Below are 26,010 nucleotides of genomic sequence, written 5' to 3'. Positions count from 1 at the left end.
AACGAATTTGTGAAAAACCAACTACAAAATGGCTTTTTAATGAAATATCAATTTTCACAGGTGAAGGGAAATTGAACGAATAGGACATTAATTGCCATTACTTAATTGTACTATTTTTTATAAAGAAATATTGAAATATTTGATGAAAAATTGACTTCTGGACATTTTGTTTTGCTAGCATTTTGTAGAGCTTGTTTGCGGTGACTTCCATAACTGATATGAAAAATTACTCTTACTCAGAATACTTCTCGAAAAGGTGTTTGTATGCGATAAACGAATGTTTTTATAAAATATCCTCACTTCGACTCACTTGACTAGCCATGTGTCCGTGAAGAAAACTTTGTCGGAACCTTTGCGTGGTTTTAGTATCAAGAAAGCCAAGTTCATGGAATATATAATGTTAGAACTTATTTATTTAACACGATATCGCGTTACGGTCTACGTGATTTTGTTTTTCTTTTTCCCAAAAGAAGACTTAACTGTATTTTTTAACAGCCAACTAACAAGGCTTCCTTATGGAAAAAACTCAATTGATTTTACTCATTAATACTAAAGGTTGCTTCTCTTTCAAATATGGAACGTCAAACACAGGATTTTCGGCATATTTTACTTTTTTACTTTGGAAAAAATCGAAATGCTCTTTAAGCAACAAAAAAGTTATTCGACATGCATGGAATAGATGTATTGACAGAGCGCCAGAGCCAACCTTGATTGCAAAGTTTCGATTCCGAAATTTTGATCTTTGATCTTGAATTTAGTAAATACATTGAACGTTTATAAATTATGTATCTGATCTGAGCTGATGATCACTTCAATGGACAAGAAACTTTCCATTATGAGGGGGTAAACTTAAGCATGTATTATTGGACAGTGGTATATCTGAGCTTTGATCAACTAATGTACAATAAAAAATCTTATTCCATTCCTTATCATTCGTCACAACAATCTTTTAGACGATTCTACAGTCAAAGCTGTTTGCGTATATATGTCAAACCAAGCCATCTTCAATAAAGAATGCGATATCGGAATTTCATAAAGAAATGAATGTGTCAGCGCAAGCAAATCCATTTAACCTAAATGGGTTTTTATAAAATTACCTCCAAGCCGACATACATATGACAAACATATCTTATATCTGAGTATAAATTGCGCCAAATCGCAAGTATTGTGATTTACCTGGTAACGATACGTTCTACGGTTAGGATATCACCCAACGCTGTCTCTAGCAGTTCGTTCCAAAATATTTATACTAAATAAAATTAATCTTTGTTCTTCTTTTTGGTGGAATTTATTTTCTTTTATTATTCTTTCACAGTCAGATACAATCTTAGATTTATCGGGCTTATAGCAGGAGAGATTTGAGGGCATAATTAGAGACTTGGTTTCTGGGAGCAAAAAAAAGGAGAGGCAGTGTTCAGTACACGACGTGTTGATGGGTGTTTTCACGATGTATAAATATCTCACAACCTTTTACGTTTCGGTGGTGATGAACCGTTTTGTTTATTACGCAATTCGTACCTCAATATACCGGATCGCCATTGAACCACCTGCCTCTTTTTAAGTGGGGGTTGAGAAAGAGAAGATCCATTTCTCTACCTCCAGGCCGGAATCACTCAGGTAAAGACCCTCCCCAGGATCTAGTGTCTCATTGTAGTTGCTCTGGGTAGGAAACGCTCTTGCCTGAACCAAATCTTCATGAAGGGTGAGGTACTTTGCGGATCTGGATCAGCAGGATAATTAAGCACAAGAAAAGCGATAGGCCCAGCCGCACTTCAGGTTGCGGATTAGCCAGGCAAAGCCTATTACAGAATACAATATTTTACTGGGCTCGCCCTTGCCTGGATCAAATCTTCGTAAAGTAAGTACTTCACGGATCTGGATCAGTAGGATAATTAAGGACAAGAAAGGTGAAAGGCCCGGCCCCACTTCAGGTTGAGAATTAACCCAGCAAAGTCTATTGCAGAACACAATATCTCACTGGGCTCGCCTTTGTCTGGATCAAATCGCCGTGAGGCAAAATCTATTACAGAATACAATGCTTAGATCTTTTGAAAATGTTAGTAAAAGTTATCTTTGAGTTCGCTGTCGCTGTACGAAACTGAAAACTGATTTATAGTTGCATGCGGCTTTTATAGCTATTGACCCACCACACGTGCCTTGCTGATGTCGAGTTAAACTACATGATTATCAAGTGTCTAGAGCTAGACAATTACATGCGGTGTGGTGGATATTTAAAGTAGCGTGTATGCTAGCGTTAAGCTAAGGGACTAATTCACAAATTAATCATAATCGTTGATGCAAACCGCAATTTTCGCATAGTTTTCAATAAAACAGAAAGCCTTAGGTGCCAGTATTTTAAGACTTTAGTATTAGGATTTATTTCTCTGGCTAAATTAATAATAATAAGATGTTACGCTGAGAGAGCATTACATGAGAGTGGAAGCAAGAGAGGGACTTCTACTCTAGTGTTGAATACTGCCCTTCATATTCGTTTCTTTTGTTGTCAAGTGAATCAATTTGGGAAATATTCATGACGCCAGCAATATACACCGATTCTTATATGTATATATAGTCTGATGTGTATTTGTGTACTTCTGACTGTACTTGTTACGTGGAATTAGTTCACAATTCCAATTTGGCAAAACATGTTTTGTAATGGAATGTCTCGAAAGTAATGTGATTTAATATTTTTGGAAGACAAGACAGTCTACACAATTTTGAAGAGCACAATTTACAGTTATTTGCGTACAATCTATTGCCTTTGTTTACCTGTTTTGACTAGTAGCAAGGGTAAACTGCTACCGTAACGCTAACTAAATTAAATCAATGGATATGTATACATATCGTATCAATCAGTAAGTCTCTTGTTTAACTCACCTTCTTTGCAATTTCGTCATTCAAAGGCGCTTGTAACGCTACGCAATATTCACTATTGATCCCCGCTCTCTTTTCAAAATAGTCGATGAATATTATATCATGCGCATCTCAAAACACGGACGCCATAACTTTAGTACTCTACTTTTTGATCAGCCTTTCGCTACTTGCTGTCTCGATTAGACTATGGAGTGTAGTGATAATTCTATATTTCATTTATTGTCATACATTGCAAGCAAAAATCCTCAAACGGCTCCAATACGTTGTGATTTTAGACGGCTTGCTTTCTAATATTCTTCTTTAAAACGGCTTTGGCGCACTTTCTTTATGTTTTCTGAAACAATTGCCGAGTTCGGGCGACCAGAGCATTCAATATCATCCGTGTCCATGCGACATTGTTTAAAATAAGAAAATCATCGTCAAATTTATTTTTTCATCAAACAAGAACCGTCCTTTTATCACCAAGCCGATACTTTTTGTCATCGAAAGGCAACGTTTAATACACTAACGAAATTATTAGTTTTGCACTGAAACCTGAAAACTATTTTTCAGAATGTCACATAATATTGATACGTATCATTTGAAGATCGGTACCTTCCAAAAATCATATGGGCCTACAAACAGTGTTGCCATACGTGTGTGTCAGACCGGACACTTATCGAGTGATATATTATGTATATATGTTGAATACTCATACATTTAGCGTAAAACAATTTATGTCTCTATCTATATAAATTGTGGCATGAATACTTCTATACAAAGTGAATACGTCTTCCATGAACGCAGGACAATTGTTGGTGTAGGTAAACAAAGTAATATAACTATATACAGGTAAAAGGCAATATATGCGAATAGCAAAGGAATTATTGGCATGTACTCGCACAATCGTACACCATATGTGTAATAAAATAATTGTTTACAAATGCTGCAAGGGCACTTGCGTGTGTTAAAAATAGTCGGGAATGCAAGCAGAGGCAACGTGCACTGAAAAAATTTGGCTTTTGTATACAATAAAAAGCGAAGAGGGTTTAGTAAGGGAGCAGTTGATACCCTACAACCTTTGGCTCATATCCCTACATAAACTACATTACAGTGCATTAGGTGTACTCATATAAAATCGGCCAATGTTCTGCCGGACGTAAAAATTAACATATCGGCTTAAAATTTCTCAAAACAAAGTGAGTGGATTAAATCAAAGAATACACGCATAGTCCAACTTAAACTGAGAACACCACGGTTTTCAAAAACGAAGGTTAGGTTGTACTGTGGACGTGTCCTTTCAATACCAATGCAACTATTGCGTGCGAGAACTTCCAATACATTTGCGAAATTTGAAGCAGAAAATTTCAATTTTATGACTAGAAGAATGATTACCACAGACAGACGGACAGACGACATGCTCAAATCGATTCAAGGACCATTTTATGCTTTATGATATCGAGTAAACTCGATAGCGGTGGATTATGTACCATCGGTAACGAGTAAAGACTTAACAATTGTCGATAAAGTATGATAGTGATCAAAACTGTAAGCAAGTAGTAAAATTATATTCGGTCGTGATCGAACCTTTCAGTCCGCTAATTACCCTTATCCTAAGGAAGACCAAACGAAAAGAAAGGAATTAAGTTGTTAAACTCTATAATATTGAGCGGGCGCGATTGAATTTCTCTATTTTCAGAATACAAATAGTAGCAAACAAAATCGTGTAAAGCAAAGGTGTTCATGGTCTTCGTTGTTTACGCCTGTGGGCGTTGTAGGCGTGTCTTCTGACCAGTTTGGATCATTTTAAAATTCTTTTGCAAAGATGTAGGCGACATCTTTTTGGTGAACGGGGGGAGGTCTTAGTTTCTAAACAGTTAGGCAGACGGACATGCTTAGGTACATTCCGAATTTGAAACTGGTGAAGAATTTTATCCTAACGCGGCTTGTTAAATAAGTGGCGCTACGTACACAGGATTCGGCCCAAGTCGAATGTAACTTTCTTACTTGTGTATTGTGTAATAAAAACTAAACGATAAAAGATACCAAAATTATTTTTTTTTTTTGGATAATATAGGATCATGTCATTTTCATTTAAAAATGGTTCCATGTAAATGACCGTCTCCGGATATCTTGAAAAATTGAACTTTAGAAAACCAATTTTTGCCGGTAATACGAAAATCTTGGTGAGTAAAATTATTGAAGGTTCGAGATTTATTGGAGTGAGTCAACGCTCCAACGTAACCCTAAAGTCAAAGCACCAACAGGGTTATGCTGCATAATTTTGCGATAAGCTCGTATAGGCATTTTTTGGAACCTACATGGTCGTTGAACTGTTCCCGTAATAAATTGATGCTGTCTGTCATGAGATGTACAGCACGCTGCACGCTTTTGCTCAAGTCGCATATCGTTCAAGTGGAATTTTTGCAGGCAGAGATTAACTCCAATACCATTTGCATATTCAAAGATGACATTTTCAGTGCAGCCAGATAGGCTAACTAGTATAAATATAAAGTGATTCCCATCCTTTTTGACTTTAGCTTTACTACGCCTTTTAATTCCATTGCTTCCTGATACAACAACTTGTTGTTCTTGAATGAGTTGAATTAATCGTCTGGGAAGATTAAAGCGAATAAAGATGCATGGTTTGTTTCCAATCAAAGCATTAATTCATATGGCGTCAATTCGACGTTTGCCACTGTTTTTGCAGCTTCACTTATCGAGCTTCTTTTTGTACTCAGCCTTGTCTGAAGGGTTTAAAACTGGTTTATGATCAATATTCAGTTCCACAGGTATAGCATAAATCGAAATTCATTAAAGAATTTCATCAACTTTGTCAGTGATTGGTCGACTAAGCAGCGACGCATCGTTAACATCGAAATTTGTGGAGCGAGAGGGCAAACCGTCTCACCTTAGTCAAGATGATAATGTAAACTGTAGCGATTTCTTATATATTCATAATTTTTCTCTCATTTCTTCTCACCGAATTCATAATATTTTCCATACTGGTGGTCTACGGATAGTCAGCTATAAAACACGTCGTAGGGCGACTTAATAAACTTAGTCTTATCAAAGCTATCCGACTCTGAAGCCACCTAAGTTTATTCCCTACTTTTTATTTCGTTTTTCTTTCTTCATTTCTTTTTTTTTTAAGGGTTGCTATAGCAAAGATTACTCAAATTTATACGAACAATATGGTAGAAATGAGAGGCACTTGTTCTCTACATCCACTTATACTCCCATGTTAGTATATGTAAAACACAGTCAGGTGCTGTATTATAGACAGTTGTAAGAGAAATAGCACGTTGGCACGTATGGAGGAAGGACTTAAACGAACTTTATGTTTTTAAAAACACAAGTTCTTAAGATCTTTTCTAAATTTGAACAACGAAAAAATAAAATATGCATTAAATATCTTAATCTTTTGCACTATTTTATATAATGTTGTACTTTAAATTGTGCCCGTATTGTAAATTTTTTTACTTGGTATGAGATTAGTCTGGTATATATCGGTTGGTGGACACTTAGATCATTCAGTCTGAACAGAGTTTCTGGCAAAATCATAGCAAAATTTTTGATAGTCTGTTAAGCGAAAACAGTGATAAGCAAAATCGAAACAAACGTTTTTTTGATATTCTGTTAAGCGAAAGCATTGGTAATTAAAATTACTTTTTTATGACTTAAAGTCATAAAAATGGAATCGAAATTTGTAGCAGCGAAGATGAGTTCAAGATGGTGTTTAGATTGGTTGATAACATTCTAAATAAACGCGGAGGACGGTAGAAGGAAGTGTCCTGAAAAAGCTAGGAAGCACCTTCGAGAGCGCTTCCTCAAGGCGTACAATACATGCAAAATGAATGAGAATTGTATACGCTCATTTTCTAAAGGCGTACAATACATGCAAAATGAATGAGAATTGTATATGCTCATTTTTCATCACACTGAGGGAAATTATAAAATTTAATATTAACATAATATCTTTGTAGTATGTAAATAAAAATGAAACATGTAAACATGAAACATGTTGTTTAAAATTCTTATGTTTGATGTGTTACAGTTTTTTATTAAAACTACTGTCGGGTAGATGAATGCCATACCAAAAAATGATTCGTGTGCAAAGGGTTAGAAGAGAACATGTCGAGAGAATAGATAAAAAAAGAAAAAATACTCTATTGCTCTATTATCGAGCAATAAACAAAGAAAAACGTAGATTCGATAGAATTTCGTACAGATTTCGAAAAAAAATGTTATTTTAATAAAATTTGAATAAGAAAACAAAAACATAATACAACAATCCAACACACAATAAAACGCGAGCGTATGTCCAAGATCCTGTACTGGTGGCAACAATGTGTCGACACATCTCTATCCAGACATGAAATTTGAAGAGTTCAATAGCCAACGCAAAGTGAAAAGCATACTTTGCGGAGAAATATCATAATCATCATTTATCATTCATTTTGAGAAATGTCATAAGCTTTGTCATGAGGAAGCTGAACGTAGTCGATGCGACGAATTTGTTGGAGTGAAATTATAAATAAAATAAAAATGATAACGCAATTAATTTGTTTGTGTAAATTGTATACTTTTTCTTTTCCATTAATCCGCAAGTCAATCACGAATAATAAAAAATACACGCTCAAGTATGTGCACAGAGCTACGATTATTTGTAACAGTTTATGTATTTCACTTCAACTTAACATATCGAATGCGTGTAATTATATAAATTGCTTGAAAATATAATTTTTAAATTTTTTGCTCAATTAAAGGTGTTACACACGTATTGTTCGCAAAAAAGATCAAATAAAGGTGCGACATATTTAGAAGATATAAAAATAAAAAAAATTGAAGTAAAACCCTTAAGATAAGTAAATGTTCACAGTTGAACGTATTATTAACTAATCTTTATTAACTATTCTACATTTTAAGTTCATTTGTTTTGAAACATTATAATTCTTCAGTTATGGAATGCACAAATACAACTATCTTGCAACTTGTAACACCTAAATATTTCATATAAATTTTTATAATTGTAAATATTCAATGAAAATTGTAATTTAATTTATTCTAATAAATCTGATAATTGAATCAAATTTGACTTCCGAATACCAACTTTTGCATAATATATCATCCCGGTTTGAATATGTTTGTATATTAAAAAAAAAATTACTCGATACAAAATAATTTAAAAAGTTTATTCGCTTTACGCGAATTTTAAATACCCACCACCTTAACGTTTTTTTCCTTCTTGTTTTTTATCTACATGACATTCAGTTAATTATTGCAGAAGGTGTTGGCCTCTTTTAAATGTTATTGTTTGGAATGAATACGCATACACATGCAAAGTTTTATCTTTCCATCGCAATTCTTGTCACTAAGAGTTGCAACCGCAGACAACAAGTGGACATAAATAATAAATCGGCTTCTCAGGCTTGTCGAATACCTATATATATATATATATACTTTATAAAATCTCTAATGTGAAAATCGATTTCTGAGCGATGTGGGAATTAAAATACAAAATTGTCAAGTCCCCTTCTTGCTGGTAATGGGTATAGACGATAGTTTATCGTTAACAAGGGTTTTTCCTATATTTAACTGATGCAATTGATTTTTTTAATTATACGCCGTATGGAATTATGGCACTTACTTTGCATCACCAGTTGAAGCTGGGGAAGCTGAAAGAGCCATTTTTGAAAGTGTAGCCAAAGAACGCTTTTGAAATGTTTGAGAACCATTGCTGTTACTGTTAGTGTCGGAGAAAAGTTTTCGGAAACTAATTACAAAAAAAGAAAAGAGTTTTATAAAAGCATACACATACATTATATAAGAAATTATCGTCAAGACATAGCTTACAATTTTCGAATACCCGATTCGCTTGATTTCTTCCATGGTGCATCATCGGGCTCATAGGGTAGAGGACCTTGAACGGGTGCGTCATGTTCAAAATGGCTATAAATGGCGACAAAATTTTAACATAGTTCCTTGCGTTATACATTCTAATAACTTACGAATCTATGAGATCGCTTGTATGTTTTAGTTCGTCATCACCATCTTCTTTTATATCGCAATCATCGTCAGAATTAGGAAATTTCGAGGAAATCTTACTGGGTTTCAAGGTCTGCAATTCTTCATTCAAATTCTGTATAATAGTTAACAGTTCGTCACGTTCATTTATTAGCTCTTTCAGCTCACGAGTGGTGTAACGTGGTCGGTTCGGATCATTAGAAGTATCATCTTGTGACATAACCAGATCTTCCTTTTCTTTTTCAGCCAAGCCAAGACGTTTCCGTAAATTATTAATTTCCCTGTATTGATCCTGAAGTTGAGCTAGAAAATCCGCCCGTTCTTCGCACAAAGTTTTAACTTGAGTTTGAAGCATTGTACAGCGGCGACGAGTATCTCTTCCAGAAGATTTCAAGCGTTCCAATTGTATAGTCATCTGCAAAAAAACTAGCGTTCAGATATCCCATATTCCGGATTTGCATGCAAATATTAAACTTACATGCTCATTTTCCTGATATTTTTCCTGCAATTCTCTCTCCTTCTCTTTAAGATCGTCACGTTGTCGATATATTTGTTCTTTCAATCTTTGCAGTACTTGAGTGTCGCTCAGAGCGGCATGTAATTCATTGTTCGTTATACTAATAATACTTTCCGTGAGACTGGCACCCAAGCCAGAAGATTGAGCAGACGCAGATTGTAAATCTTCAGTTTGCTTGACAAGTCGCTTGTTCTCTTCCTGCAGTGACGAAACCAAATCAGCCAAGTCATTAGTTTCCGTACGCCATTGTTCTTCAATCATTTCCAATTCCTTTTCAAAACGTCTCCGAAATTCGGCCTTTTCCAATTTTTCGCTTTCAAGTTGGGTAATTTTATCTCTTAACTCTTGCATTGTAACATTTTCTCTTTCATTTTTAGTAGCCAAAGCTTCCAATAATTCTAAAGTGTTAATTATTCTCGGCATTAATCCTGTCACAGCTTCGGTACCAAATCGGTCTATGATTCGTTCATATTCTTTGCCTATGTCGGATGCTAAATCATACACATCAACAACGCCGATGTCGTCAACATTCACCATCACCATTTCACCCATCTCATTGAAGTGAAAGCCTGGCATACGTTTGGCTGTTTTCTTTGTGCCTTTAGATATTTAAAAAAATTTGTCGATGCTTCTTCAAAGAGTTCCTTGCACTCTTAATTTTTTATTAAAATAAATTTATTTACAATGTTTCCCTTCAATTTTCTCTGTCGCGTAGGCGAACAGAAACGTATCTTTTGTTAATAACGTCGAAGGAACAAATCATTAAAAAATTTGGATATAGTTATAATTTTACTGTATGTACATATATGTTTATATATAAACAAAATTATGTATAATTTTTCCTTATTGTTGTATAAGGGAGAGGATGCGATGTGAGATGTGACCGATATATTTTCTACTGACCGACTATGCCTTAATTAAAATGAAGAGCATGACAGTAGAAATCTAACATAACTATAAATGTAATTCTTAACATTTATTAAAATAACAGGCAACATTGCTGTTGCAATATTTTTAATGAAATGTCAAATAGTCTGCTAAAAAGAACAAATGCAAAACAACAAAAATTAGAAACTTGAAGGAATAAAATTGGAAGCATTTAAATTGGTGCATACATATTTAATCAGTTAAAACCCGAAAAAAAGTTAAACAAAGTAAATAGAAACTATTCTCCAACTTCTAAATTAAAATGAGAATTAAAAAATTCCAATCGAAGAAATTTTTTGTTTTTACGGTTTAGTCAATAGCACACGCACACCATTGCGACTCTAACTAAATAGGTTTACGATATTTAAGTTTGTGAACTTTTAAATAATTGTTATCAAAACTCGTTGACGCACATAGTTTAATATTTATTTCGTCTTTTTTCTTCTCGCCTATAAAGTATTTACTGCTGCACTCTTACTAAAGATATTTATAACTAATACCTAAATAACGAGGCAAGACAACTCTGGCAAGTTTGACCATAGATTATATGCAAAACTTACTAAGGCTACGTACAAATTTCTCTTGCGTCAGATTTTCGTCCATAAGTATACATCTATATATATAAAAATGCTAAATTTCGTGTAATATCATATAGTACCATAGTAATACCATATAGTTATTGCCTAGAAATTCATTAATTGTAAATATAAGGTAAAATGTCATTGAAGGCAAAGAAAAAAAGTGTCGAAAAGTGTAATATGTTTATTCCAAATGTTTGCAACAGAGAGACATGTGTTCTCCTTTGCCATATATTCAATGAAACCAAACATTTTTGAGTTTGTGTTATTCCACTTGCGCATAAGTTGCTTTTAAATTCAATTGATCATAATGTCATCCAATAAATTATTTATATCCAATTATTTTAGCCATTCACTGTTATTTGCTAGCTGTCGTTGAAACAACAAGAGAGGCGGCCATCTTTTAACAAGTATAAGGATTTCTTAAGATTCACGTATTGCATTTCGGAGGGCGCACGTGTAGTGTATCACTTTGTCAGTGTGCTTTCTGCTTTTGTTGTTTGTTTGTTGTCATGTTAAAAGCAAGTTTCTTTTTGGTTTATTAAGATTGCCTGGATTAAGCTAATAAGAAATGCAGCTTATATGTTTTTATTTATAGAAAAGCAAAGCGAATAATGTATTGATATAAAATCTGATTATATAGATACAGACTGTAACATCAGTGACATTAAAACGCCACGAAGAAAGGAACGCACACACAAAATCTAATGAGAAAATTAAAGTCCTATTCTCCACGAACCATCGTCCATTTTTTCCATTTTTGCTCTTTCCTTGCAGGTCACCGTGTCACGAAGCCTTGTTGATAAAAGCAGCCGACTATTTATATACTTGACTATATAGAATTTTATTGCTTCATCCCGCATAGTTACTATAATTTGATTACCTTGCAATATTGCCACCTGAACGATAGTTGCCCATAATTCCTGCTTGAGGTTGATCTTCGCATCTTGCCATCACGCTTAAAGAATGGATGCGGCTTATTGCCGATGATGAGTACTGTACCTGATAGTTTTTTTCCGCAAGCTTGATCACTTTCTTCTTTAAAAGTTACCTGGAATATTGAAAATGTACTCTTTACGGGTTTGGCCAGTTGCAATTGGCATTCGTGTGATTTTATTTTTTTTTTTTACACTTCTTCGATCAACCTCTTACAGAGAAATATACAGGTCGATTTCGGTGACAATATCTCAAAACTTGCACTTACGATTTGGCAGAGCATTAAATGACTATGAACGAAATGCACCACCCGAATCATCATAATGAATCGCCTTCAAATATGAATGACACGCCTGCAGCAAAAAGAAAAGCGTTACGTTTTCTTCTATTATTCAAATGCTTAAACTCATCGCAATGGTTATCGGGCGATGAAAAATGTTTGATGTCAGTGCTAGTAAGGAACATTCGTATGAAAAGTATTGCTACAAAACAAAGATCATCCCTTGTATTAGCTTGCGCACTTTGCTTAACACATTCCTTCAAATATTACTATTATTATTACAAATTTAGCCAGAGAATAAATTCTAAGATTAAAGACACTTAAAGCACAAGCATCTAAGGCTTTCGGCTTTATTAAAAAGTCTACCACACTTGAGATATGAACCCACCACCATTGAGTTGCTAGTCGAGATCCTTACAATATAATAATCGTGCAAAAAAGCATACTCTGGGAGAAATGTACGGATCATTAAAGTCTTTTTTAATGAAAAACAATTCTCGATATGGTTGCCTATATTGTCTGTACATACAAAAAAATGTGTTATTCCACTCTAAATGTTCCCCTTTTTTCTTTCTTTTTAGAAGTCAATATAAAACCTGGGTGTATCTACCTTGCTTGGTAACTAAAATAGTAGAAATATTTAGAGCTTATGTTCCTTTAATAAACCAAAGACTTTTCCAATTTTTTTAACATGAAGTATAGTTCCGGACATTTTGAAGCGAAGGGTGCTAATGGAATATATTTTATTTGAATATATTTTTCTATTTTAAAGACCCTTCGATTCTGTAGCAAATTGATTGCTTGAGCATACATACATCTTTGAGCATTTGATTCAAAAAGGAGAAAAAATGCTTGCTCTAATTCTATTACAAAGAAGAAGAAGACCATCAGTTGTTGTTAAAGTGAATACATTCCTGTCATTGCCGTGTTTGGCGCAAAAAACGTAGATGGAAGCGCAACGAGTAAATTTCTTTGAAGAATATTTCATTTAACAAAAACTGAAGATATATTTCTATGTGAATTAGTTAGTTTGGTTTGCATAATGAGTTTTATATCAGGAAGAGGACGCACTACGAGACAAAGTGGTAAAAACGAAAGGCAAAGTAACATGTCGTCTAAATTAAAAAATAAAAGCAAACCCCGAACAATTACTTATTCCCAAAGTGATACGGATTTTAGTATAGTGAACGTTACTGGATTGGATTCCGATGAAGAAGCAGCAGTTTCACTGTCAACGTTAAGGCTTTCAGGCAGTAAGGCAGATTCTAGAAGATCTTTACATGACTGCGATGATAAAATTAACGAGAAGAAGGATGCATTGGAGAGTGTTGATGAGGCAATGGACGTTCTACTTCCTACAAACCCCCGTTTGGACGATTTGGAATTGCTAGAGGAAGAAGTGAGAGTTAGTGGAAAAGTGTTATTCGGCTTCAACACACCGAAAAAGAAAAATAGCATGGCGTTGGCTGCCTTAAGCACACCAAGTGCCCAAAAAGGACTTAGTACTCCTAAGTCGAGAGGAAAATATTCAGCCAGCATACCTGAAACGCCTGCATCAACATCAAAAGCAACTCGTAAATCTTTTTTGGTGCCGAAAACTCCTTCACATATTAGAAGTAGAGTTAAAAGACGTAAGTTCTTAGTTTTCATTTTTTGTTGCAAGTTACTAATTTTTTTTTTTTTTTTCAAATCGAAATGCGCAGATATAAGTAAGGTTTTGGACGATAGTGCGGACAGCGATTTTTCCGTAGATGATAGCGAATTTGAGCTTTCCGACACTGAATCCAGTAGTGATGAAGAAGAGTCCTCTACAGCAGATGATGTCCCCAAAACTCCCTCTAAAAACAAAAAAGGCTTCCCTATTATCATACCAGTGCTACCGAAAACACCGTCAGCTTTACGGTCACGTTCCGCTTTCGCTAAGGGTAAAACACCTTCCGATTACATACCCGAAAGTGATGAGTACTTTCAAAAACGCTCCAGCAGTAAAATTCATACCTCCGATCATACCTTAGATCGTTTGAAAAATCCTCGCTTATCTACCGATCGTTTATTTGCTTTGCTATCTGATATGAAGCTTTCTGCCGAGCATGAACAATCGATAAACGATATGATCGCAGAGTATAAATCCAATTTCACAAAATGGCTTTACTTACTGCACGAAGGCTTTAATTTGTTAGTATATGGTTTAGGCTCAAAACGCCAATTGCTCTTATCGTTTCATAGAGAAATCTTAGCTGAGCAACCAGTTGTGGTAATAAACGGCTTCTTTCCTAGTCTAACTTTGAAAGATATCTTAGAGGGCATTGCAAATAATATCTTAGATCTAGGCATCAGTCCAACTAATCCTCATGAAACAGTAGACATGATAGAAGAGGAATTTGCTTTAATACCTGAAACGCATTTGTATCTCATAATACATAATTTGGATGGTCCGATGCTAAGAAATAGTAGAAGTCAAACTATTTTATCGAGATTGGCTAAAGTAGCAAACATTCACTTGATAGCCTCTATCGATCACATAAACACATCATTATGTAAGACATTAGATACTTTAAATTTAATTATTCAACTTTAAGGGTTTTTTTCTTCTTACATAGTATGGGATAACACGAAACTTAGTAATTTTAATTTTACATGGTGGGATTGCACGACCATGTTACCTTATACAGACGAAACGGCGTACGAAAATTCATTACTAGTACAATACACTGGTGAATTGGCCTTGTCATCGTTACGCAGTGTTTTCTTATCGCTAACGGCAAATTCGAAAAAAGTTTATATGATTATTGTTAAGCATCAGTTAAAACACCAGCCAACGGCTAATTATCAAGGTACTTGAAAATTTTTAAATTAAATCAATACAGCAAAATATATTAATATTACTTTCACATATCGGGCTTAAAATGGACTTTGGATCTTATGCTTAGTGCAAAAGGAGTAAACAAAATTTTATATATGTACTTACTATAGGGATGAAAGCCTTCATACACACCATCAAAAGATAATAATTGGCAATGAATTCGTCTTTCGGTTGATCATACGGAAAAATGTCCATTGTAGGCTCCATAACGTATGTATACTTAATCAATAGACAATCCAAAGTTGCACCGCCAAAAAAGGCAGACGCCAAATTGGCCTGTCCATCCACCGATATCCTAATCATAAGACCTCATCATATTGAACTCTCGCTGCATGAAAGTTCAAGGAAATTATTTGCAATTTACATATACATACGTTTTGCACTAGCCATCAAAATATGAACAGATATATAAAAATTCCTTTGATTCCAAACTAAGCAACACATAGAAATTATAAAATGCGAGTCTTAACGCGATTAGCGGAATTCCGTAAATCAATTTCGAGCACGTTTCCATTTAGTTGTTAAAAACTGACTATAGCTTTCTATTTAAGTACATTGGTTTTACTTTAAGAACTATATAAAATATTTATTGTCAATTTTTTTAATTTCTTTCGTTTAGGCATGCCTTTTAAAGATTTATATTGGAGCTGCCGTGAGTCATTTTTAGTTAGCTCCGATTTAGTGTTGCGTGCTCAGCTCACCGAATTTTTAGATCATAAGTTGGTGAAATCCAAACGCAGTGTTGATGGAACTGAACAGCTAATCATTCCTATTGATTCGTCTCTACTGCATCAATTTATGGATGAGCAAGAAAAGAAATGACTTGTAATAATCCTAAAATATATCATTGTATTCTATTTTAATTGAAGCTGATTTTTCCTATTCACATAAAATTTCTTTATTAGTGTGTTTCTACACTTTATTTACATTTCAAAATTCATTTTTATCAAACTTTTGTTTCGATCGCGGTGAGTTTTTTTCGTTACAGTTTATCAAGGCTGCAATTTTCTCCTCATTGATGTTTTAGGAAGAAAATAAACGGGAAAAAATCAGCTTTTGTTATTTTTATTTAAAAAAGAAAAGCTATTACAGATACTCCTAGTATTTACAGCCATTACTATTACTCCTGTCATTAAAGCTGCTACAGATTTGGGAACTCCTTCTTCGCTTTGGACACTCTATATGGGCTTCTTGCCGATACTGTCAATCTAATGGACAGTTGCGTAGTATGCCGTGCCTAAATGAGCTTGTATTAGTCCCTCAGCATTCAGGTTTTTGGTTTCAAAATACGAATCGGTTTCACCCTTCGTGTAGAGTATTTTCTTGCAAATGAATGAAAATGAAATGAAAATTTAATTCTTTCCTCTTTTTGTTCTTTCTTAGTGTAACGGTATAAAAGATTCGGTCGTGATCGAATATAATTTTCCTAGTTGTTATTACCTTTTTTCTTTGAACCGGGATTGATAATAATACAATAATGAACGCTGTTCCCTAGTTGAAATAAAATTTTCTTTTTGGAATTCTATTATAAAATTCTGTGAAAATTTTTTTTTTTTTGTTTTTACGATTCAACAGCAAAAACCTTGTTTTTTGTTATGCATCGGTAAAGATATTCTCCTGCCTCGTTTCTCTTGTAAAATAGACAAATGAAAATTTCTGATCTCAAATTCTATTTGTTTCAAATTGGGAAAGGATCGTAAAAACTTTTAAGAACATAACATTCGTGTTAATGTGCGCTATGGCATACCATATTTGCGACATCCGTTTTGCTATGTATTACTAAAATATATGATTACTACAATATCTGATGTCTTAAACAGTATCTTTTTTTGTAAACAAACGCTGACCATATGGTTCCGCTTTAGTAACGCATGCAATCTATATTTTCAGCATGGGGGTAATTCGTATGAAAAATTTACCTTTCGCTTGGAAAAAACGATTGAATATAAAAATTAATGCAATTAATTTCCAACTACGTGAATACCTGTGATTTTGTTATGCGTTCTGTGCGATGCGTACAAAACGTAACGTAAGCATTGTGTTTCGCTTAAATCGCGTACTCTGCGTACATTTTCATCTTTTATAAAATTCTCCTATCACGATCTTTTAGTAAACTCAAACTCAGTGTTTCCTTTTCACAAGCGTTTCGGACTATCGTATAAGTAAAGAAACTAAAAATATCTGAAGCAATATCTTGTGAACTTGAAATTATGTTAACATCGTTTCCTTTGGGAGTCAGGATTGTACAGCTACAACTCACTGTTAATCCATTTACGAATAAAGATACGAGCACACATAAAATAACCAATGCAGGCGCAAAAATAACAGATGTGCTTTGGTTCTGATCCTCCTTATAAAATTATTTGGGCTTTTTTTTCGCAAATATTAAAATATCACGCCAAGTGAACAGACTCAAGGGAACGTTTTCCAATAGACACAAACATACGCTAACCTTTTTTTCGATTTAGCCACGGTCACTCTGATGAAGAATACCTTATATATGCTATATAAACTGTATAGTGTATGTATACATTATTTTTTTGGTGTCACATATATCTTCTCTAATGAGTACAAAATTCATTATTGTTTCATTCCATAATTTCTTTTATTTTTACATACGCAAATAACTGAAAGAAATGAAAATGGGACGAGGGTGACGAGGGCCAAATTTGTTGTTTATTTTGCAGGCCATGCAGACCATGCAACATTCGCATTTTCTTAAACAAAGAGTTAACAATAAACTGATAAACGCTTCTTTTTTTTTTTAATCATTGTTGAAAAAAAGGTTAGTCAGTGGTTGCTGCGACATTTTGAAATTCTCTTTAAAATTCGTTTGTTTACAAATGTATTATATTTTTTTTGTGCCGGAAGACACGTGAGTTTATGTAAATTCTTTTTAGTGAATTGCACATAGTTTTGTTGCAGATGGCATTTATGCGTTCCTTATCTGAGGTATGTGTATGAGATTATATATATGTTTACGTAAATATATATGCATATATATATATATATTTAATGAATTGTATAATATACATATAGGAAGACGGACTGAAGCCAGATGTTGTTTGTGATGCAGATTTCAAATCCATAAACTTCAATAACTCTGAATATGATTCTTTGGATCATTCAACTGGGCAATCGTTCCTACTTTTAGATGCAAATGAACATTTGCATATCGCAACACCGGAACTTTTTTGCAAAAAACTAAAATGTCCAGACGCGGCTAAAATAAAGGTGGTTTCCATATTTGGAAACACGGGCGATGGAAAATCTCACACAATGAATCATGCCCTATTCAAAGGAGAAGAAGTATTTAAAACCTCTCCTGAACAGAAATCTTGTACTCTAGGTGTCTATGCCGCCATTCAAGAAGATCTCGGAGTTTTATGTTTAGATACAGAAGGTCTACTCTCGACGTCATCGCGCAATACTAAACGTATGCGTATGTTACTTAAAGTAAATCTTTTCATAATATTTTGATGAAGTTAATCTTGCTGCTACTTTCCTTTGTTTTGCAGATATTAGCCATATCAGATATTGTTATCTATCGGACACGGTCCGAAAGGCTTCATAGTGATATGTATGAATTCCTGGGGACAGCCTCGAAAGCATTTTGTTTGCATTTTTCACAAGCTTTACAGTCGATGTCGATTCCCGGTGCAACTAATTTGGGCCCTGCTGTTATTATTTTCCACGAAACTAAACACACTAACCCTTTGGAAAATTGTAAACGATGCTTCTATTTTTAAACACGATGACGTTAAAAATTTCCCTTCCTTTTTGTACATTTTAGCAGTCGAAGAGAGCGCTGAGGAAAAATTACGTGATTGTTTTAATCGATTTAATTATGATATTAAAGCGTTCAGCTCATTACGTTACGTAGGCATTCAAACATCGATCACTGAAACCACTGACTACAACAAACTTATAGCCGCATTAAGAATGGAATTAGAAAATACAACAGTACGTTCTCCTCGTCAGCCTAGCGTAATTTTTAAGGCAATACGGGCTCTTAATAAAAAATTTGCTGGCGAGATTATAGAAAAATCTATAAATCCATTTCCGGAACAGTATTTCACCTGTCCTGTATATTGTGACTCCTGTAATAGACGTTGTCAACGCTCTATGGGACATGATGGCGACAACCATCTTAACTCCCAGCCATGTCAACATCAGCACCAGTTTGAAAACAAGGTGGAAATTTGTAAGTCCTGTTACAATAATGGTCGGGAGGTGGTTGTAATACGTAAAGAAACATGGACGTATAGTATAATCGATTGTCCTCATTGCGGTGAGATAGCTAGGAATTGGAAGTATTGGGGGAGCACCACAGATTCTTCAGCTGTACGGTGCGCATATGTTTCTAAAGTGTAAGCGTTTATCTCTTTCGAAATTAATAAATAAAATTATTTCAGATCGCAAACTATTCATGTTTGGAAGGATGAGAACGTAATAGCCAAGGGCCCTATTCATTCAGGTCAAATAATGTTGGACCGCGTTAATTACGTATATGAAGCCATAAGTAATATATCGTCCCAACCCGCTGGAGCACTTAAGGAATGGTGCGCTGATAAAGTTGCCCCCAAATATTGGAAACCCAATCATGAAATTATTGTAAGGACTGATTCTTTTTAATTATATAATTTATTTGATATGAAACCACAATAAATAATATTATATTGTAGAACTGCTCTTCCTGCAAGAAAAACTTCGAAAAATATGGCATACGTAAACATCATTGTCGTGGTTGCGGGAAAGGTTTTTGCGATGCTTGCACGCAAAATAGAATGCCAGTACCATCCCGGAAATGGAACGAACCAGTGAGAGTATGCAATGACTGCCGTCAGCAATTACTAAAGCATCCAGGTTGATTATAATTCTCTATACATATATATCTTTATATGCAGTTAAGGTATTTACTTGATTTGGTGGCTTTCTTTGTAGACAAAGTACCTCACAGTACTAACACTAGTAATGACGATACGAATTTAGGTATTGTACAGTTAAGTCCCGAAGCTGATGTGACAGCTCGGAAATGTGGGGAAACTTTGTACAACACGGTGTCGAAAGTCGCGTCCGTTGCATTGGAGTGCACAAAAGGTATTTCGAAAAAGCATTTCAAAACTTTCTATTTTAAAAGCGAGCTTATTATTATAGAAATCATAAAAGACTCTGCACGTCCGGATTATTGGATACCAGATGTTGAGGCGCTTCAGTGCAGTATTTGCAAGGTGCCGTTCGGAACAGCAGAAGAATTAGTTTCAGTCCACTTAAATAACAATACATTAAGTCCTGAAAGGATGTTCACGGGTGGCGATTGTAAACGTCATCACTGCCGCAAGTGTGGTCAGGGTATCTGTTCTAAGTGCTCACAGTCCCGTCAAGCCGTACCTGAACGTGGTTGGTTTGATGAGGTCCGTGTATGCGATTCCTGCGCCAACGACAAATTATTAACCACCTGTAATCTTACTAATGGTACCACGGGCGACATCAAATCCAAAACTGATTAACTTTTTGGCAGTGTGAAAGACAATAGTACTTTTGTTTCTTAAATATTTTTACTCTTTTTTTTTTTTTTTATGATAAATTTCCTAACTATAGGCTTAACAATACTGCTCATATAAATATATTCGCAGAGAAGTGTTCTCGTTTAAACTTTATATATATGTATATTTATATTTAATATATGTACGTATTGTGTTGAAGGGGTGCACCACTCCCAAATAAGCTAACATATGTGTTTATTGTTTTTCATTTAAAATTATTTGTTTATTTGTTAAAGTCGTCCTATATAATAGTTCAAAAGCACACTGTATCATTCTCTCAAAGACTTTCTCTGATGGCGTTGTTGTTAAAAAGCGAGCAATTATAGCGTGTTACCCATTTCGAGCAGATCTTTCTCATAGACAAATGTTTTTATAAAGCAGTAATGGCACTGCCGTCTTAAGAGATCAGCTATTTTACGCAGGTTCACGTCCCATTGCTCCAAAACGATTTTGTGTGATTTTGTAGGTTTTTTGGAGCAAATGTCGAATTTGGGCTACCAAAGCGTTCAGCATTCTCGATAGCGTTTAAAAGCAGCAAAAGACCTCTTTATCATTTGTCTCGATGGAGCAGAGTCCATATAATACTTGTCCAGCTATTGCTTTGCTCGAGCGAAATATTTATATATATATATTTTTCTTCTTATAAAATAAATCATTTATTTGTCCTTCATTCTGTGCAAAATTCTCGTTTTGAGGAAGGAAATAAAACTTTAATTATTACATTTATTAAATTACGTTGTGATTTATATATTAATTATTTCATTTACATATATTCAATTTGTTTAATTAAAAATTTAATAATTAAATTATTAATTATAAAAGATGAATGAATCAATGACCGAATTAATTAATCAATTGATTAATTAAAGAAATAATTTCATTTTAAATGAAATAAATATTTAAATAAATTACATTACAATTACAGTAGAGCAAGCAGTTCGCTCTTTTATTTCATGCCATCGGTTCATTGTTTGTCATTGAGCAAGATTGCATTTAAATGCATGAATTTTTACAGATTTTCAGTTTTCAGTTATTATTATTATATTATCGAGATTAAGATTAGAAGATTACATGTACTGTCCGTTAAGGGCTTTAATTATTATACTAAGAATTTTTATAATTCGTTCATTCAGTTATATGCGAAACGTGAATGTCCCTTATATTGACCTTAAGGCGCCCTTGCTTTAGGTACAATGTCCAGCTTTCTATTACTTATTAAAATTTAAAAAAAAACATATTTTATTTTACATCGTCGACAACATCATATTCAGATGAAAAAAAAAGAAAAAAGAATTTTAAAATCTTTTTCCTAATAATTTTATCGATTTAAAATTTTGTGCGCAAAAAAATTACAGGGTCACGTAAATCCTAAGTGATAATTATCTGAAATAATAGCCGAAGAGAGAAAAAAAATAAAAACCTACAAAAAAAAAAAAAAATATACAAAAGTAAATAAACAAGAAATAATACATCAAGATATTGCAATGAGCGGTAACAGAAGAACAAGCTTATTCAGACGCGTTCGATAATATACCGTTTGCCTATAAACGTCCGAAATAGCAAAACAAAATAAACCCAGAAGAGAAGAAAAAATTTTAAATAAATGATCATTTCTTGTCAAAAAGTATTAAAAAAATAAAAAAGGATTAAATTACTGAAATAAAATGCAAGCAAAGCGTTTTATTTTCAACAACAGCTAGGAGAGAGTGTAAGATAGAGATACTTATATTCTTAAAGACGCGAAGTCGTGAACGTTTTTGGAATCTTCATCATCAGTACATCTATTTCCGACTGTGCACGCTACTCATTTTCCATGTTTCCGCTTTTATACGCTTTGCTTAAAAAGCAAAATTCTCGACAAAAAAGGCCAAGAAGACAAACGGAACCAAAAAGGCCAACTTTGGCATCACACTCACTGAACGCTGTTTTCCGAAAATCAGGTGAATTTGTTTGTAAAATCAAAAATCATTATTTATGCTCTTAAAACCTCCAAACACTCCCATCGAACACTATGCAATTATGTCAACGCTGTTTCCAATTGCGGGATGACCTTGAATGCTTCCTACAATTCGGATCTTGCCGGTGTTGCCAGAGCGAGCTCTTCACTTCGTGTAACAGACAAAAAATCGCACGATATCAAACCAGGCCGATCCTGGCCAGGTCCTGGTAACTTTCGCACTTGTCAACGCGAGGACATTTTTTCTTTGCTCGTAAAATTTTGATATATTCCGTTTAAAGAGTAACATTTTGTATGGATTCGTTAATACCGGCGGCATCTATGTGTCATCTTGCGAACTTATCGAGTTATGTGTTATAATCCACTATGGTGGAGAAGGCAAATTAGCAAAGAATCGCAGGAATATTTGGGAAATGAATGGGGAGGGAGGTTTATTAAGTAAACCCAACCTTACCATATGGTATGCGTAAATACATTAAATTGTGGTAGAGCGTTCTTATACGTATGAATCATATTTTTCCAATTTTTTTTTTTTTTTTTTTTTTTTAATATATTAAAATGATAAAAACTATATCAATAGATTAGATCAGTAATGAATAGATTGATCAGAAGCAATAATGATAAGCTAGCTCGTCCAAAACGGAAACGAATTCCGTTAAAAAAATAATGGAAAAAATGCCATTAAATTATGAAGTTAATAGAAATTCGAAGGAAACAAAACCCGTTACCCTTAATGCGTTCCCCGCAAAGCGAGTCTCATAAATCTGACTTTCACTTTCACCTTATAGTCGCAATAATCAAGTTACGGTGCTACGTAGATCACGTTCCAGCCCGAAAAAAGGGTGGATGCTTTCTCGGCAAGTATAAATTTCTGTTACCTCCGTTGCACACCTTTATGGGTTACACAAACAAATGCTACACAAACGCTAAGGTATCCTTTCTAGCGGATCATATCAAATCAAATGTGTAAGCAATTTAGATTTAAAGAAATAAAATTTACATTTCAATATTTTTGATTGGTATTTCAGGCGAAAAGTCAGTAAATTATTTCGTACATAGACATATATATACATATACATATATATATATATATATATATTATACGCATTTTACATAAATGGGGCATTTTCGGATGTAAAAATTATTATAAATGCATGTGCGTATAATTAAAAAAAAAAAAAAAAAGAAAAGAAAACAAAATGCACACTTATTTACAAGGTAAACATTTAAATATTTCTTATATGGTGAACTAAAAATATATATAATTTAAAGCTATTCCCAATAATAATGCATAAGAAAATTTGCTATAAAGCGAATAGATATTATTTTAATTAGATTATAGATAGGATTAAGTCGGTGAGCGGTCGAAATTATATTTTATTATAACTTTCATATAAGCCGTGAATTTAAGTCGTAAACTAATGAGTAATGAGTAATCAATTCAAATTTTCTTTATTTTGAAGTAATTTTAACTTTAGCAGACGGACAGATATCTAAACTGGCTAAAAGTCTCGAGTTTGCCAAAAAGGCGATATAAGCGCATTATGGGTCAACTGATGCGTATATTTGGACGTTAAAAGCGAAACGGCCAAATTAATATACCTTTAACATCCGGCGTTATGTATAAAAGAAGCAAATTGTTCGGCTTATGATGCTGATCCCTGGACGTAGACGTCCTGCATGAAATTGTCAATGAAGCGCGTTATTTTAAGGCGGGATTTGAAAGTATTTTTGAAAACCACAGCTGCATCAAAAATAACTTTGGAAGGTTCCGCAAAAACATTTGCCTCATTTTTCTCGAAGACTTCAGCATCACTTGAATTGCTGTTCTCTCCAGAAGAATGGCTTCCGTCATCTTTTTTAGAGGACTGTGTAGAGAAATTTGTAACAATAATTTTGAATATATCTAATATATAATTGTCGTCCATTCTAAAAGCCAATAATATATCAGCAGAGTTTTGTAGAAATAATCGCTGCGCCATGGTTGACACTACGCTTTCTATACAAATTGGAATCTTAATATCATAAGCAAATAAATGGTTATATTCACATTCAGACAAACCCAATTCAATGTCATCAGGTAGATTATGTAAAACTATCTTAGCCGAATAATGGCGTATCGCAGGGTCATCGTCCATTAATAGATTTAGTAGAAGGCTGATAAAAGCTCGTATAAAACTTAAGCGTTTCTTTTCTAAAGCCTTAGGATAATGAATGGCAATACAAGCTAATATATTAGCAGCTTTAAATCTGTAATAAATCCATAATGGAAATAAATAGTATTATTATTCGAGACTGCGTTAATATTAATAATCATTTGGATTTACCTTAAACAATCCGGTTGCCACGGTTGAGCAATTTCCGTTAAATGTTCTAAGCATAGCTGAGCGTATTTGTATTCGATACCGTGCATTTGTATTATTCGCTCTACGCAAAGCATTATTGGAAATTTAATGTCACCGGGTTGTTTTCTTGACTCCTTAATTAGCTGCGTCAAACCGTAATCAAAATTATCTAATAAACTAAGTATTGCATACGATTTCATTGCCGCCTGAGGGTAATAAAACTGTCTCTTAACTACCTCTTTAAGAGTTTCATGCAAAGATTTGCTCTGTCTTAATTCAGTGGCCAGTTCATTTAAAACTTTCTCGGCCAAAATATTTACAAATTGCAATTCGAAATCCATTATTTCGAATTCATTAAAAAATTCACCGATACTAAAATTTTCAGAGAAAGATAGGTACGGAAAGGTTGAAGATGGGAATTGAGCGCGTTTTAACAGTAATAATATTACATTAAGGCAAGTTTCTGCTTGCTCGATAGGCATTATCGTAATTGGGGGACTTAACGTATAGTCGGACAGTGCACCGTACGGCAGAGTTAAGCGCATGACATGTAGATTGTAAATGAAGTTAGATTTGTGCAGTACCGGATAGATATATGTTAACTTGGAATCAGTTAATTGTGGTAAGGCAGAAAAGTACAGCAAATCTTTTACGATGATATGATCGAATTTCAAAGCAGTCAACCTAAACAGAAGAGAGATGATCCGAAAATATATAGATTATAGTTGCAGAGAATGAATAAGCAATTCATTTATAAAGAGCACATTTACCCGCTTAATATTTCTATAAATATATCCAATATGACTTTCATAATTACTGCATGATCGATTTGTGTCTGCTCGTGCAATGTCACCAAAGAACAAGTAACATCTCCGATAAGTGCTGAACTTAGTAGAGATTTGTGGTTTTTTATTAGGTAAAGGATCTAAATAAACCATAAGTGTTATGTGTTAAAATGAGCAGAGAATGTGTAGTCAGTCGTCTATGCGCTTACTTGCAACAGGATACCATGCAAACTGTTTAATTTTATTTTTGATTTTGGTTGTATCATTATCTAAAGCGGAAGACGAAAACAAAACGCAATTAAAACTCGAATGTGATTAGATGAAATTAGGGGGACAGAGAGAAAGAAAAAGAGAGAGATAGAGAGAGAGAGAGAGAGAGAGAGAGAGAGAGAGAGA

General features: G+C 34.1%; 4 protein-coding genes across 11 annotated transcripts in view; 2 read left to right on the top strand and 2 right to left on the bottom strand.

Moving 5' to 3' along the window:
• Nucleotides 1–1,590: 1,590 nt before the first annotated feature.
• On the bottom strand, nucleotides 1,591–15,522 carry LOC119635243 (RILP-like protein homolog). Of its 4 annotated transcripts, none has more exons than XM_038029937.1 (6): nucleotides 15,087–15,522; nucleotides 9,359–9,996; nucleotides 8,865–9,295; nucleotides 8,710–8,805; nucleotides 8,504–8,629; nucleotides 1,591–2,020 (listed from the first exon to the last, which is right to left on the bottom strand). In XM_038029937.1, the coding sequence occupies exons 2-6, from the start codon at nucleotides 9,971–9,973 to the stop codon at nucleotides 1,999–2,001; spliced, it is 1,290 nt and encodes a 429-aa protein (XP_037885865.1). In that variant the 5' UTR covers nucleotides 9,974–9,996; nucleotides 15,087–15,522; the 3' UTR covers nucleotides 1,591–1,998. The 4 variants fall into 4 exon arrangements, with proteins under 4 accessions (XP_037885865.1, XP_037885874.1, XP_037885857.1 ...); XM_038029946.1 differs by lacking the exon at nucleotides 15,087–15,522 and adding an exon at nucleotides 10,513–10,612; XM_038029929.1 differs by lacking the exon at nucleotides 15,087–15,522 and having other exon boundaries at nucleotides 9,359–10,460.
• LOC119635222 (origin recognition complex subunit 2) lies at nucleotides 10,888–15,856 on the top strand. Of its 2 annotated transcripts, XM_038029919.1 has the most exons (6): nucleotides 10,888–11,035; nucleotides 12,700–13,080; nucleotides 13,144–13,749; nucleotides 13,822–14,655; nucleotides 14,719–14,952; nucleotides 15,601–15,856. In XM_038029919.1, the coding sequence occupies exons 3-6, from the start codon at nucleotides 13,161–13,163 to the stop codon at nucleotides 15,801–15,803; spliced, it is 1,860 nt and encodes a 619-aa protein (XP_037885847.1). In that variant the 5' UTR covers nucleotides 10,888–11,035; nucleotides 12,700–13,080; nucleotides 13,144–13,160; the 3' UTR covers nucleotides 15,804–15,856. The 2 variants fall into 2 exon arrangements, with proteins under 2 accessions (XP_037885847.1, XP_037885846.1); XM_038029918.1 differs by lacking the exon at nucleotides 10,888–11,035 and having other exon boundaries at nucleotides 12,507–13,749; nucleotides 15,601–15,855.
• A 1,810-nt stretch (nucleotides 15,857–17,666) lies between these two features.
• LOC119643550 (zinc finger FYVE domain-containing protein 1-like) lies at nucleotides 17,667–20,713 on the top strand. Its single transcript, XM_038042937.1, has 9 exons — nucleotides 17,667–17,766; nucleotides 17,907–17,933; nucleotides 18,021–18,437; nucleotides 18,500–18,707; nucleotides 18,775–19,330; nucleotides 19,397–19,595; nucleotides 19,667–19,847; nucleotides 19,926–20,081; nucleotides 20,139–20,713. Exons 2-9 carry the CDS (start codon nucleotides 17,907–17,909, stop codon nucleotides 20,489–20,491), a joined length of 2,097 nt encoding a protein of 698 aa, XP_037898865.1. The 5' UTR covers nucleotides 17,667–17,766; the 3' UTR covers nucleotides 20,492–20,713.
• Nucleotides 20,714–21,393: 680 nt separating this feature from the next.
• Nucleotides 21,394–26,010, bottom strand: part of LOC119636277 (thyroid adenoma-associated protein homolog) — a 9,064-nt gene continuing 4,447 nt past the window's right edge. For 3 of the 4 annotated variants that reach the window (XM_038031595.1, XM_038031581.1, XM_038031603.1), the window contains 4 exons: nucleotides 25,824–25,883; nucleotides 25,600–25,754; nucleotides 24,812–25,513; nucleotides 21,394–24,734 (listed from right to left, as the gene is read on the bottom strand). In XM_038031595.1, coding sequence (XP_037887523.1) covers nucleotides 24,131–24,734; nucleotides 24,812–25,513; nucleotides 25,600–25,754; nucleotides 25,824–25,883 — 1,521 coding nt within the window. In that variant the 3' untranslated portion in view covers nucleotides 21,394–24,130. The remainder of the gene's footprint in view (nucleotides 24,735–24,811; nucleotides 25,514–25,599; nucleotides 25,755–25,823; nucleotides 25,884–26,010) is intronic. The other variant, XM_038031589.1, reaches the window with a different exon arrangement.

The sequence above is a fragment of the Glossina fuscipes genome, unplaced genomic scaffold, assembly GCF_014805625.2.
Source record: "Glossina fuscipes isolate IAEA_lab_2018 unplaced genomic scaffold, Yale_Gfus_2 0, whole genome shotgun sequence".
Classification (NCBI taxonomy): domain Eukaryota; kingdom Metazoa; phylum Arthropoda; class Insecta; order Diptera; family Glossinidae; genus Glossina; species Glossina fuscipes.
Note: the sequence above shows the minus strand (reverse complement) of the source record. Positions and strands in the feature narration are given on the sequence as shown.

What these genes read in the sequence shown, in the direction of transcription:
- LOC119635243 (XM_038029937.1), bottom strand. Translation starts at nt 9,973, where the DNA reads ATGCCAGGCTTTCACTTCAATGAGATGGGTGAAATGGTGATGGTGAAT. An exon ending in GAATCGGGTATTCGAAAATT is followed by an intron (nt 8,630 to 8,709) that starts GTAAGCTATGTC and finishes TTTTGTAATTAG; the next exon opens with TTTCCGAAAACTTTTCTCCG. An exon ending in GCTTCAACTGGTGATGCAAA is followed by an intron (nt 2,021 to 8,503) that starts GTAAGTGCCATA and finishes ATTCTGTAATAG; the next exon opens with ATTTTGCCTCACGGCGATTT.
- LOC119635222 (XM_038029919.1), top strand. Translation starts at nt 13,161, where the DNA reads ATGAGTTTTATATCAGGAAGAGGACGCACTACGAGACAAAGTGGTAAA. An exon ending in TCACATAAACACATCATTAT is followed by an intron (nt 14,656 to 14,718) that starts GTAAGACATTAG and finishes CTTCTTACATAG; the next exon opens with TATGGGATAACACGAAACTT. An exon ending in GCCAACGGCTAATTATCAAG is followed by an intron (nt 14,953 to 15,600) that starts GTACTTGAAAAT and finishes TCTTTCGTTTAG; the next exon opens with GCATGCCTTTTAAAGATTTA.
- LOC119643550 (XM_038042937.1), top strand. Translation starts at nt 17,907, where the DNA reads ATGGCATTTATGCGTTCCTTATCTGAG. An exon ending in ACAGATTCTTCAGCTGTACG is followed by an intron (nt 19,331 to 19,396) that starts GTGCGCATATGT and finishes AAATTATTTCAG; the next exon opens with ATCGCAAACTATTCATGTTT. An exon ending in AACCCAATCATGAAATTATT is followed by an intron (nt 19,596 to 19,666) that starts GTAAGGACTGAT and finishes ATTATATTGTAG; the next exon opens with AACTGCTCTTCCTGCAAGAA.